This window comes from Ranitomeya imitator, chromosome 10 (assembly GCF_032444005.1).
Source record: "Ranitomeya imitator isolate aRanImi1 chromosome 10, aRanImi1.pri, whole genome shotgun sequence".
NCBI classification, from domain to species: Eukaryota; Metazoa; Chordata; class Amphibia; order Anura; family Dendrobatidae; genus Ranitomeya; species Ranitomeya imitator.
In genome coordinates, this window is record NC_091291.1 from 22,771,399 (window position 1) to 22,786,785 (window position 15,387).

A 15,387-nucleotide genomic window follows, 5' to 3' on the forward strand; every position below is an offset into this window, starting at 1 on the left:
GGGGAGGGGCTACAATAATCAGAATTAACTATCATAAACTTCACGTCTTTTTTTTTCTTTCTATTCCTATAAGATGGCGATAACTTTGATGGGAATTGTAGTGTTAGAACTGTCGGCCAGTAACAGGTTTGGGCAAATGTTGGAGAAGGTGCCATATTATAAATGAATTTCCGCAACTTGCCACAGAATAAGCCGCGGGTTCGAAATGTTTTATTTTTATACTGAAGATCTGTTTTGTCACACAGAAAAGATTCACACCAGATATGTTCCGTACATTCCAAATTCCATAATCAGGATTATTCCCCCAAAAATACGAAAAAAATCCCCATCGGAAGGCTTTTAAAATTTATATTTAGCAGTGTTCTAATTAAGATCTGTTTCTGGGAAAGCTGGGTGGAAAGCAACATGACCGCATTTTTTGGTTCCCATTGGGAGATGTCACCTAGCTCTCCCAGATTCCTGCATGGCAATTAAACCTTGAGAAAATACACCTACATATGAACAGAATAGAATTCAGGAACCTGGGAAAGCTGGATGAAAAGACAGCATTTATTGGTTGTGACTTCTGACAACAATTTTTCACACATTGTTTCAACTTGGGAGCATCACCCAACTTTTCTAGAACTCTGAAAGGCATGTTTACATTGTCTGTAAATAAAAGCTGTGTTGGTTGTCACCCAGCTTTCCCAGGAACATAGATAACTGAAAGAAAACAGCTAAAAAGAGTATACAACAAAGTGACAGGTATGACACCCAGCTTTCCCAGAATCCTGCAGAGAACTAAAAATATGGAAGTGTCACACGTTTACCATTCAGGAGGCAAGTAAAGCTGGGTGACAAGCACATGAGAGCTGTAAAGTCTGTAGTTCTTGTCACCCAGCTTTCCCAGAAACCAAAGGAAACAAAAACGGACAGGTTACATTTGTTATAATCAATGAATGCTGCGGATCGGGGCTGTATATATAAGTATGTGCCTGTATGAAGTCCAGAGCGCGCCGAGTCTTGTCGCCTTCCTGTCACCGATCCAGAAGACGCGGAGAAACGATTTCCGAACACCATCCCATACAACTGTCTTTATGACCAATCCAGACACGTTAGCGAGGTCCGGTGCCTCTCCGACATTCGTGCATTCGATAGGCGCACATGTAAAAGATCCCTGCAATCAGAGGAGAGCGGTAGGGAAAGAGACACAAGGGAGAACTGCACTCACATAGTGATTCTACTGCCCTGAAATCACGTCTTACCTGCGAAGAAAGTCATCAGCAAAGCGACCCAGCCCAAGATATAGGACCAGGAGAAACGCCAGTCGCCAAACCGCTTGCCCAGGAAATTAACCGTTACTCCAGTGTAAATTGCCATAGCCAGTAACACAAAAAGGGCTGAGAACATGAAGGAGGCATCAGTTCAACAATAAGGAACATTACTATAATACTACCCCTATGCGCAATAATATGACTGCTATAATACTGCCCCCTATGTACAAGAATATAGCTACTATAATATTGCCCCTATGTACAAGAATATAACTACTATAATACTACCCCTATGTGCAATAATATGACTGCTATAATACTGCCCCCTATGTACAAGAATATAACTACTATAATACTGTCCCTATGTACAAGAATATAACTACTATAATACTGCCCCTATGTACAAGAATATAACTACCATAACACTGCTCCTATGTACAAGAATATAACTACTATAATACTGCCCCTATGTGCAAGAATATAACTACTATAATACTGCTCCTATGTACAAGAATATAACTACTATAATACTGCCCCTATGTACAAGAATATAACTACTATAATACTGCCCCTATGTGCAAGAATATAACTACTATAATACTGCTCCCTATGTATAAGAATATAACTACTATAATACTGCCCCTATGTACAAGAATATAACTACTATAATACTGCCCCTATGTGCAAGAATATAACTACTATAATACTGCTCCCTATGTATAAGAATATAACTACTATAATACTGCTCCTATGTACAAGAATATAACTACTATAATACTGCTCCCTATGTATAAGAATATAACTACTATAATACTGCCCCTATGTACAAGAATATAACTACTATAATACTGCTCCTATGTACAAGAATATAACTACTATAATACTGTCCCCTATGTACAAGAATATAACTACTATAATACTGCTCCTATGTACAAGAATATAACTACTATAATACTGCCCCTATGTACAAGAATATAACTAGCATAACACTGCTCCTATGTACAAGAATATAACTACTATAATACTGCCCCTATGTGCAAGAATATAACTACTATAATACTGCTCCCTATGTATAAGAATATAACTACTATAATACTGCCCCTATGTACAAGAATAAAACTACTATAATACTGCTCCTATGTACAAGAATATAACTACTATAATACTGTCCCCTATGTAAAAGAATATAGCTACTATAATACTGCCCCTATGTACAAGAATATAACTACTATAATACTGCCCCTATGTACAAGAATATAGCTACTATAATACTGCCCCTATGTACAAGAATATAACTACTATAATACTGCCCCTATGTACAAGAATATAGCTACTATAATACTGCCCCTATGTACAAGAATATAACTACTATAATACTGCCCCTATGTACAAGAATATAGCTACTATAATACTGCCCCTATGTACAAGAATATAACTACTATAATACTGCCCCTATGTACAAGAATATAACTACTATAATACTGCCCCTATGTACAAGAATATAACTATTATAATACTGCCCCTATGTACAAGAATATAACTACTATAATACTGCCTCTATGTACAAGAATATAACTACTATAATACTGCCTCTATGTACAAGAATATAACTACTATAATACTGCCCCTATGTACAAGAATATAACTACTATAATACTGCCCCTATGTACAAGAATATAACTACTATAATACTGCCCCTATGTACAAGAATATAACTACTATAATACTGCCCCTATGTACAAGAATATAACTACTATAATACTGCCCCTATGTACAAGAATATAATTACTATAATACTGCTCCTATGTACAAGAATATAACTACTATAATACTGCCTCTATGTACAAGAATATAACTACTATAATACTGCTCCCTATGTACAAGAATATAACTACTATAATACTGCCCCTATATACAAGAATATAACTACTATAATACTGCCCCTATGTACAAGAATATAACTACTATAATACTGCCCCTATGTACAAGAATATAACTATTATAATAATGCCCCTATGTACAAGAATATAACTACTATAATACTGCTCCTATGTACAAGAATATAACTACTATAATACTGTCCCCTATGTACAAGAATATAGCTACTATAATACTGCCCCTATGTACAAGAATATAACTACTATAATACTGCCTCTATGTACAAGAATATAACTACTATAATACTGCTCCTATGTACAGGAATATAACTACTATAATACTGCCCCCTATGTACAAGAATATAACTACTATAATACTGCTCCTATGTATAAGAATATAACTACTATAATACTGCCCCCTATATACAAGAATATAACTACTATAATACTGCTCCTATGTATAAGAATATAACTACTATAATACTGCCCCTATGTACAAGAATATAACTACTATAATACTGCCCCTATGTACAAGAATATAACTACTATAATACTGCTCCTATGTACAAGAATATAACTACTATAATACTGTCCCCTATGTACAAGAATATAGCTACTATAATACTGCCCCTATGTACAAGAATATAACTACTATAATACTGCCCCTATGTACAAGAATATAACTACTATAATACTGCCCCTATGTACAAGAATATAACTACTATAATACTGCCCCTATGTACAAGAATATAACTATTATAATACTGCCCCTATGTACAAGAATATAACTACTATAATACTGCCTCTATGTACAAGAATATAACTACTATAATACTGCCTCTATGTACAAGAATATAACTACTATAATACTGCCCCTATGTACAAGAATATAACTACTATAATACTGCCCCTATGTACAAGAATATAACTACTATAATACTGCCCCTATGTACAAGAATATAACTACTATAATACTGCCCCTATGTACAAGAATATAACTACTAAAATACTGCCCCTATGTACAAGAATATAACTACTATAATACTGCTCCTATGTACAAGAATATAACTACTATAATACTGTCCCCTATGTACAAGAATATAGCTACTATAATACTGCCCCTATGTACAAGAATATAACTACTATAATACTGCCCCTATGTACAAGAATATAACTACTATAATACTGCCCCTATGTACAAGAATATAACTACTATAATACTGCCCCTATGTACAAGAATATAACTACTATAATACTGCCCCTATGTACAAGAATATAACTACTATAATACTGCCCCTATGTACAAGAATATAACTACTATAATACTGCCCCTATGTACAAGAATATAACTACTATAATACTGCCTCTATGTACAAGAATATAACTACTATAATACTGCCCCCTATATACAAGAATATAACTACTATAATACCGCTCCTATGTATAAGAATATAACTACTATAATACTGCCCCTATGTACAAGAATATAACTACTATAATACTGTCCCCTATGTACAAGAATATAGCTGCTATAATACTGCCCCTATGTACAAGAATATAACTACTATAATACTGCCCCTATGTACAAGAATATAGCTACTATAATACTGCCCCTATGTACAAGAATATAACTACTATAATACTGCCCCTATGTACAAGAATATAGCTACTATAATACTGCCCCTATGTACAAGAATATAACTACTATAATACTGCCCCTATGTACAAGAATATAACTACTATAATACTGCCCCTATGTACAAGAATATAACTACTATAATACTGCCCCTATGTACAAGAATATAACTACTATAATACTGCCCCTATGTACAAGAATATAACTACTATAATACTGCCCCTATGTACAAGAATATAACTACTATAATACTGCCCCTATGTACAAGAATATTACTACTATAATACTGCCCCTATGTACAAGAATATAACTACTATAATACTGCCCCTATATACAAGAATATAACTACTATAATACTGCTCCTATGTACAAGAATATAACTACTATAATACTGCTCCTATGTACAAGAATATAACTACTATAATACTGCCCCTATGTACAAGAATATAACTAGTATAATACTGCCCCCTATATACAAGAATATAACTACTATAATACTGCTCCTATGTACAAGAATATAGCTAGTATAATACTGCCCCTATGTACAAGAATATAACTACTATAATACTGCTAATATGTACAAGAATATAGCTAGTATAATACTGCTAATATGTACAAGAATATAGCTAGTATAATACTGCCCCTATGTACAAGAATATAACTACTATAATACTGCTCCTATGTACAAGAATATAACTACTATAATACTGCCCCTATGTACAAGAATATAGCTACTATAATACTGCCCCTATGTACAAGAATATAACTACTATAATACTGCTCCTATGTACAAGAATATAACTACTATAATACTGCCCCTATGTACAAGAATATAACTAGTATAATACTGCCCCCTATATACAAGAATATAACTACTATAATACTGCCCCTATATACAAGAATATAACTACTATAATACTGCTCCTATGTACAAGAATATAACTACTATAATACTGCTCCTATATACAAGAATATAACTACTATAATACTGCCCCTATATACAAGAATATAACTACTATAATACTGCCCCTATGTACAAGAATATAGCTACTATAATACTGCCCCTATGTACAAGAATATAACTACTATAATACTGCTCCTATGTACAAGAATATAACTACTATAATACTGCCCCTATGTACAAGAATATAACTAGTATAATACTGCCCCCTATATACAAGAATATAACTACTATAATACTGCCCCTATATACAAGAATATAACTACTATAATACTGCTCCTATGTACAAGAATATAACTACTATAATACTGCTCCTATGTACAAGAATATAACTACTATAATACTGCCCCTATGTACAAGAATATAACTAGTATAATACTGCCCCCTATATACAAGAATATAACTACTATAATACTGCCCCTATATACAAGAATATAACTACTATAATACTGCTCCTATGTACAAGAATATAACTACTATAATACTGCTCCTATATACAAGAATATAACTACTATAATACTGCCCCTATATACAAGAATATAACTACTATAATACTGCTCCTATGTACAAGAATATAACTACTATAATACTGCTCCTATGTACAAGAATATAACTACTATAATACTGCCCCTATGTACAAGAATATAACTAGTATAATACTGCCCCCTATATACAAGAATATAACTACTATAATACTGCTCCTATGTACAAGAATATAGCTAGTATAATACTGCCCCTATGTACAAGAATATAACTACTATAATACTGCTAATATGTACAAGAATATAGCTAGTATAATACTGCTAATATGTACAAGAATATAGCTAGTATAATACTGCCCCTATGTACAAGAATATAACTACTATAATACTGCTCCTATGTACAAGAATATAACTACTATAATACTGCCCCTATGTACAAGAATATAGCTACTATAATACTGCCCCTATGTACAAGAATATAACTACTATAATACTGCCCCTATGTACAAGAATATAACTACTATAATACTGCCCCTATGTACAAGAATATAACTACTATAATACTGCTCCTATGTACAAGAATATAACTGCTATAATACTGCCCTTATCTAGTAAAGTTACTTTTTATGTTCACATTTTACTCACTGGAGATGAAGAACAGGATTCCTGCAGCAAATGACCTGTTAAACCTCTGGAACGTAGAGAAATGGGCAAAGGACAAGATCCCGGCGATGATCCCAGCAAAGCAGGACAATGTGGAGAGGATCATGAAGGCTCGCGTGGCGTTCCAATACGCTACAAGAGAAACACAAGCCCTGTATTGTATGTCGGCCAGAACAGTTGAACTTCTCTGCTTCTGCCAATGAAGAGATGCAGTGTAAAGCATGGCGGAGAGTAAAAGCAGCAACCTGATTTTCTGATTAGGCAGGACGTTGACATTTACTAGGATTTTAATGAATCCGACACGTTTTCTGGAGGTGTCATTTTAGAAAGTACGGTCATGGCTACCTACCGATGGTCTCCGTTTGCAAGTAACATTTTCCGGTCACACAATATCTCCACAGTCCTTGATGCGCGAACGTCCCGGACAATCGATACTGCATCCAGTAGTCCGTGGCGGTGGAAACGACTAAGAGGATGTTACCCACGCAGGCGCAGAAGAGGCCTCCACCCATGAAACTGTACATCCTGACGGCTTAAGATGTCTGAAAAGAGGACAGGTGAGATATATGGAAACCTTTATAGGACTGTCTGATAATCCAGAATATTTAATAATCCAGCACAAAAGCTCTCAACGAGACATATGACCATTATAAAAATCGGAGGATAACTGCTTTAATTTGGCAATAAAAACATTTAAGAATTGGCAAAAGTGAGGAATATCTGTAACTCTAAGTCTATTGCAAGTGTTAAAAAGTAAATCTAAGAAAAAATAGAATACATAGATAGAGAGATGAGCTAAAAAAAATATTAAAATATTCTTATTTTCGTTGTTCTTAAAAAACAATAGCAAAATAAATAATAAACAATAAAAAAGAGCACTTAATTAAAAAAGTTATAATTAATTTTATTTATTTTTAAATACAACGAAAGCAAACCGTAAACTTTCAGCGTCTTATAGAAGTTGTTTTTCGATTTTACAAACGCTATTGGGTATTTTTTGCTTATTAAACGTTTCCTAAAAGATGTGAAATGATAGATAAAAACCATCGATTTGTTTGTTCAAATAAAAATCAAAACTTTCCCAGAAGAAAAGTGCAAAAAACAAACGTATAGAAACCATTTAGTGTCTCGGTAAAAGGTTCCGTAACGTTTTTTGAGGGGCCACAATTGTATCAAATATATGTTCAGCCTTTAGATTTAACGATGGCGTTTCTGTTACATATTTTAATAATTTTGAAAAACAAAATTTGAAAAAGATACATTGTATCGGAAACATCGTAAAAAAAAATCCTAAATTTTTGTAACATTGTTTGCAGCCTGCTCCTACGTCAATCTTCCTCGTTTCGCTGCCGTTGGGGAACCTCTGAGGGTCTCGTGATGCAGACGTAAGTCAGGAGACCACAGATTTCTCCGGGTGTATGGGGTCCTGGACAAGCCCCTTACCTGTTTGACGTGTCCTTAGAAGAGGTGAGCAGACACCAAGTTCTCACTCCGACGCCGAGCAACGCTGAAAGGAATCACACTAGGCTGCAGTCCAAAAAAACCCATCATGCTCCCAACTGTTGTGCGTGGTTTCTGTCGACGCAGGTGAAATCTTTTTAGCTCAGGAGACCACCCTCTCTCCGGGCAGATAGAATGGGGTCAATAGATCGCCCCCCTGTTCCCTCCAGTCCGAGAGCTCGTTGGGTTCCTGATAAAGGTATGTGCTTAGCTGGCACTCTGGCACCATGAATGGATGTGATGAGGATGACAGTTTTTTCCAGAGACACAGGCCCCACGGAACAATGACGGCCAGGGTTAACCCCTTTATGGCTGACAGATGGTTTTTTTGTGTGTCAGGGTCTGCACATGATCATGCTATAAATTAGTCATGGCTTATTAAGGTGGCACATAGGATGACCTGAATCGTCACATAGATTTACCTACGTTCCGCCAATCATCTCTGCTGAAACTACGGCGCTACTTCGGGTCTAAAGACACGTTCGGTGAAGCTATTCCATATTCCAAATGTAAAGAAAAGGCAAACCCCTACTATGACTTAAAGTCGTGAACATAAATGTTGGGACCTTCTGGTAAATAAGAAAACTCCACAATGGTCACTGAAATAACTTGTAATTGATAAAAGTAATTTTTAATTTACTGAATATCAATGAGAATCAGACTTTGCTTTTGGATTGTGGTTCAACAGAAAAATAGAAATAACTAATAAAAATGGCCAGAGCAAAAATGATGGTTCCCTTAGCTTAATACTTTGTCGGAGGACTGTTTAGGCAGTCATTACAACGATTTCTAGAACTCTCAGTAAGACTTCTTCCCTGTCCACATTTCAGTAACTCTCAGTGAGACTTCTTCCCATCCACATTTCTGTAACTCTCGGTGTGACTTCTTCCCTGTCCACATTTCTGTAACTCTCAGTGTGACTTCTTCCCTGTCCACATTTCTGTAACTCTCGGTGTGACTTATTCCCTGTCCACATTTCTGTAACTCTCAGTGTGACTTCTTCCCTGTCCACATTTCTGTAACTCTCGGTGTGACTTCTTCCCTGTCCACATTTCTGTAACTCTCAGTAAGACTTCTTCCCCCTTCCACATTTCAGTAACTCTCAGTAAGACTTCTTCCCCCTTCCACATTTCTGTAACTCCTAGTGAGACTTCTTCCCCGTCCACCTTTCTGTAACTCTCGATAAGAATACTTCACCATCCACATTTCTGTAACTCTCAGAGTAACTTCTTCCCCATCAACATTTCTGTAACTCTCAGTGTGACTTCTTCCCCATCCACATTTCTGTATCTCTCAGCCAGACTTCTTCCCTGTCCACATTTCTGAAACTCTCGGTGTGACTTCTTCCCTGTCCAAATTTCTCTAACTCTCGGTGTGACTTCTTCCCATCCACATTTCTCTAACTCTCGGTGTGACTTCTTCCCATCCACATTTCTCTAACTCTCGGTGAGACTTCTTCCCATCCACATTTCTGTAACTCTCAGTGAGACTTCTTCCCTGTCCACATTTCTGTAACTCTCGGTGTGACTTCTTCCCATCCACATTTCTGAAACTCTCGGTGTGACTTCTTCCCTGTCAACATTTCGGTAACTCTCGGTGTGACTTCATCCCTGTCCAAATTTCTGTAACTCTCAGCCAGACTTCTTCCCCATCCACATTTCTGTAACTCTCGGTGTGACTTCTTCCCCATCCACATTTCTCTAACTCTCAGTGAGACTTCTTCCCATCCACATTTCTGTAACTCTCGGTGTGACTTCTTCCCATCCACATTTCTCTAAGTCTCAGTGAGACTTCTTCCCTGTCCACATTTCTGTAACTCTCGGTGTGACTTCTTCCCTGTCCACATTTCTGTAACTCTCAGTAAGACTTCTTCCCCCTTCCACATTTCAGTAACTCTCAGTAAGACTTCTTCCCCCTTCCACATTTCTGTAACTCCTAGTGAGACTTCTTCCCCGTCCACCTTTCTGTAACTCTCGATAAGAATACTTCACCATCCACATTTCTGTAACTCTCAGAGTAACTTCTTCCCCATCAACATTTCTGTAACTCTCAGTGTGACTTCTTCCCCATCCACATTTCTGTATCTCTCAGCCAGACTTCTTCCCTGTCCACATTTCTGAAACTCTCGGTGTGACTTCTTCCCTGTCCAAATTTCTGTAACTCTCGGCCAGACTTCTTCCCCATCCACATTTCTGTAACTCTCAGTGTGACTTCTTCCCCATCCACATTTCTCTAACTCTCAGTGAGACTTCTTCCCATCCACATTTCTGTAACTCTCAGTGTGACTTCTTCCCATCCACATTTCTCTAACTCTCAGTGAGACTTCTTCCCATCCACATTTCTCTAACTCTCGGTGTGACTTCTTCCCCATCAACATTTCTGTAACTCTCAGTGTGACTTCTTCCCATCCACATTTCTGTAACTCTCGGTGTGACTTCTTCCCATCCACATTTCTGTAACTCTCAGTGAGACTTCTTCCCATCCACATTTCTCTAACTCTCGGTGTGACTTCTTCCCATCCACATTTCTCTAACTCTCGGTGAGACTTCTTCCCATCCACATTTCTGTAACTCTCAGTGAGACTTCTTCCCTGTCCACATTTCTGTAACTCTCGGTGTGACTTCTTCCCATCCACATTTCTGAAACTCTCGGTGTGACTTCTTCCCTGTCAACATTTCGGTAACTCTCGGTGTGACTTCATCCCTGTCCAAATTGCTGTAACTCTCAGCCAGACTTCTTCCCCATCCACATTTCTGTAACTCTCGGTGTGACTTCTTCCCCATCCACATTTCTCTAACTCTCAGTGAGACTTCTTCCCATCCACATTTCTGTAACTCTCGGTGTGACTTCTTCCCATCCACATTTCTCTAACTCTCAGTGAGACTTCTTCCCTGTCCACATTTCTGTAACTCTCGGTGTGACTTCTTCCCATCCACATTTCTCTAACTCTCAGTGAGACTTCTTCCCATCCACATTTCTGTAACTCTCAGTGTGACTTCTTCCCATCCACATTTCTCTAACTCTCAGTGAGACTTCTTCCCATCCACATTTCTCTAACTCTCAGTGAGACTTCTTCCCATCCACATTTCTGTAACTCTCAGTGAGACTTCTTCCCTGTCCACATTTCTGTAACTCTCGGTGTGACTTCTTCCCATCCACATTTCTGAAACTCTCGGTGTGACTTCTTCCCTGTCAACATTTCGGTAACTCTCGGTGTGACTTCATCCCTGTCCAAATTGCTGTAACTCTCAGCCAGACTTCTTCCCCATCCACATTTCTGTAACTCTCGGTGTGACTTCTTCCCCATCCACATTTCTCTAACTCTCAGTGAGACTTCTTCCCATCCACATTTCTGTAACTCTCGGTGTGACTTCTTCCCATCCACATTTCTCTAACTCTCAGTGAGACTTCTTCCCTGTCCACATTTCTGTAACTCTCGGTGTGACTTCTTCCCATCCACATTTCTCTAACTCTCGGTGTGACTTCTTCCCATCCACATTTCTCTCTCAGTGAGACTTCTTCCCTGTCCACATTTCTGTAACTCTCGGTGTGACTTCTTCCCTGTCCACATTTCTGTAACTCTCGGTGTGACTTCTTCCCTGTCAACATTTCTGTAACTCTCGGTGTGACTTCTTCCCTGTCAACATTTCGGTAACTCTCAGTGAGACTTCTTCCCTGTCCACATTTCTGTAACTGTCAGTGAGACTTCTTCCTCTTCATTTCTGTAACTCTCGGCGAGACTTCTTCCCCTGTCCACATTCTTCTCAGTCCACATTTCTAAAACTCTGAGTGTGACTCCTTCCCCGTCCACATTTCTGTAACTCTCATTGTGACTTCTCCCTCGTCCACATTTTTGTAACTCTCGATGAGACACTCTTCCCCGTCCACATTTCTGTAACTCTCGGTGAGACTTCTTCCCCATCCACATTTCTGTAACTCTCAGTGAGACTTCTCTGTCCACATTTCTGTAACTCTCGGTGAGACTTCTTCCCCATTTCTATAACTCTCAGTGTGACTTCTTCCCCGTCCACATTTCTGTAACCCTCAGTGTGACTTCTCCCTCGTCCACATTTTTGTAGCTCTCGATGAGACTTATTCCCCGTCCACATTTCTGTAACTCTCGGTGAGACTTCTTCCCTGTCCAAATTTTCTTGACCTTGGAGTTCACCTCTAATCTCTTTGGAAGTTGTCCTGGGCTGTTACTATTCATATTATCCATCTCTTCAATTTGTCATCACTTTTCCTCCACATCCAGGGAGGTCAGCTACAGTCCCCTATACCTTAAACTTATGAATACATGCAGCTGTAGTAACAGGAGCATCAAATTGATTGGAAATGTCTTGGAGCCTTTACCTTTAACATGTTTGTCTATAATATTCTTTCTAACCTCATGAGAACTCTCCTTAGCTTTCTTTGCTCCATGTTCAGTATGGTACACACCATGATACCAAACAGCACAATGACTACTTTTCACTCTTTAAATTTTCAGTCTGTCCAATTACAAGTCTATAGACACCTGTGATGCTAATTACAGGAGACTCCTTAGTGTCACATGTCACTATGGTCAAATTATTTTCAATCTTTTCTAGAGGTACCATTGTTTTTCTCTAGGCCATTTTCATTAATTTGTTTTTTTAAATTTTGCTTTTGAACCAAAATGGAAAAGCAAAGTCTGATTTTCGTTTGTTGATATTCAGTAAATTGAAATTACTTTTGTCCATTTCAAGTTATTTCAGTGACCACAGAGGGGTTTTTCTTACTTTAACAGAAGGTACTGACAACTGTGTGTTTATCAAATATCTCATAACTATCCCAGATATATCAATGTTATACGACGGTCTTTCATTTATCTCACATCTAGTTCATAACTCGCATCTGTCCTATATTAATTAACCCCCCCATTCAAATAAGAATAAAGTCCTGCGAAATTTCAGGACTGGATATCAGTCGAGTTCACCACTGATCTGGCGTATTGGGCCTTCTGATGTTGTATAGGGGATATAAGATAGACTTAACATTGTGCACTTCAAATTTCAACAATATGTTGGCAGGGGAGATAAGTGGCCACCCGATGTTCTTCCTCACATCTCTGTTAAAAACAAATGAACACTCAGCCAATACTCATCTCTATCCGTTTTTATCTATCTCACATTTTGTTTCATCTTCATATTCTAGATCCATTCAATCAATTTCCCTACATCAGTTTCTCTCCAAAAAGATGGCCAATCATATCAGGGGTTTGGCGACATCCTCGGCACATCGGTGGTGGCTTCTGAGCCCCTTGTGGCCAAAGCCTAAGGAACATCAGCGTCGCAGTCACTTACTGTGGTTTGGGCAATCAATAATTTTCCGTAGGTTGAAGGCCTCTTCAGCTTTATCTAAGCCATTTGATATACTTTTAATTTCTACCATAAGCTCCCTCCTGGCAAAGTATCGAGAAGATAATTTTTTACCGCGGCTACATCACTGTTGAGCTTCATTTAAAGGAATTTTACAGGAGTAAATTACTGGTGCCCCATCCTGGTATAGACACCATCGACACAAGGTAAGTGAGGGCAAAGATGCTGTGTATGGGACACGTCAGGACACAAGATGTTTTAACCAATCTTGATTTATTTTTATACAAAAACTCTGGAACAAAAAACTTCATACAAGCCAACAAGAGGTCATACAATGTGGTGGGCTAGGCTCTCCCATCGTCATTTTACGAGATGTTACCTTATCTAATGACCCATCTTAAAATATAACATGGCAATGACCATGTCCATTCAGTATCAAGGCAACTAGACTTAAAGGGGTTGTCTACTACTGAACAGCCCCCTATTATAGGAAACCTATCACTAGTTTTACACCTTATAACCCCTGTTGATAAAGCGTGTAAATGGGATTCCTACAACCCCTTTACACTTTTAGAGGTGCCTCGCCAACCTCCAAAGAAGTATTTTATTCACGTTACGGTGGGCACCTCCTCAGTCCCGTCAAACACCGCCTCTTCTTTCTTGAAGAACATGGATGACATCTCCTACTGGTAGGAGTCTTGCGCCTGCACAGCTGAATCAAAGACCCGCACAGGCACAACTCGCTCCTTCGAGCATTACGAGGTTGAATTAGAAGACGTAATCTGCGTCTATCAAGAAAGAGGGACTGAGGAGGAACCAAGCATGGGTCAAAGGCAACCATTGTACTGGACGGAACAATTTGCAAGGGGCATGAATAAGACTTTTTTAGGAGATATCCATGGCATCTATTAAGGGGTTGGAAGAATCCCATTAATATTCTTTAACAGCTGATGGACAGGGTGTAAAACAGGTGACAGGTGCCTTTCAATGGATCTAGAAAGTGAATAATGATTGTCCCCTACTGGGGTGAGGAGGTGAGGAAAATAAAGATACTCCCCTCCCAGACCAGCTCTGCTCCTCCATATTCAGCGTTGTGTCCCGTTGGTCCACCGGCATCAACATTCATCAAGGGATGCCTGTTACACATCGATGCCAAAAGACCGGCATGGCAGAATTAGAGCGCTGCAGCCACTCTAAAGAAATGTGAACACTGCTGCCTATCACGTGATACCACTGCCGGTTGTTGATGCCAGTAAATCGGCAGGTGAAGCAGTACTGCACATAGAAAAGAAGACCAGACCCGGTCTGCGAAGTATAATTTTTTTCTCACCTCCCTGGGTTTAAAATAGTAGTAGAAAGCCCCTATAAAGTGTAACTGCACATTCACAAAACCTTTGACATGTAATACAGACATGACGTTTTGATCAGAAGGGGAATATTCAGAGAATGGATTTACTACAGACCTTACGACGGGCGCAATAGACAGTCTATGAATTTTTCTTCGGCCTCGGTTTTGGGCAACGCTTTAGCCCATTCATTTAACCAATTGATGGAATCTGAAAAGCCGGATTCCCAGAGATCAAAATTCTTATTTTGTTTTGATGACAAGTGTTTTGTGAAAATGCAATGTGAAGTATATTTTCTGTTTAACTTTTGAACAACTTATGCCATAAAAA

At 38.2% G+C, this 15,387-nt stretch overlaps 1 protein-coding gene across 1 annotated transcript; it reads right to left on the reverse strand.

Annotated features, from left to right (window-relative positions):
* Nucleotides 1-191: 191 nt before the first annotated feature.
* On the reverse strand, nt 192-8,565 carry LOC138651994 (lens fiber membrane intrinsic protein-like). The gene is made up of 5 exons (XM_069742663.1): nt 8,316-8,565; nt 7,222-7,414; nt 6,855-7,004; nt 1,245-1,379; nt 192-1,156 (listed from the first exon to the last, which is right to left on the reverse strand). The coding sequence occupies exons 2-5, from the start codon at nt 7,394-7,396 to the stop codon at nt 1,095-1,097; spliced, it is 522 nt and encodes a 173-aa protein (XP_069598764.1). The 5' UTR covers nt 7,397-7,414; nt 8,316-8,565; the 3' UTR covers nt 192-1,094.
* Nucleotides 8,566-15,387: the final 6,822 nt, after the last annotated feature.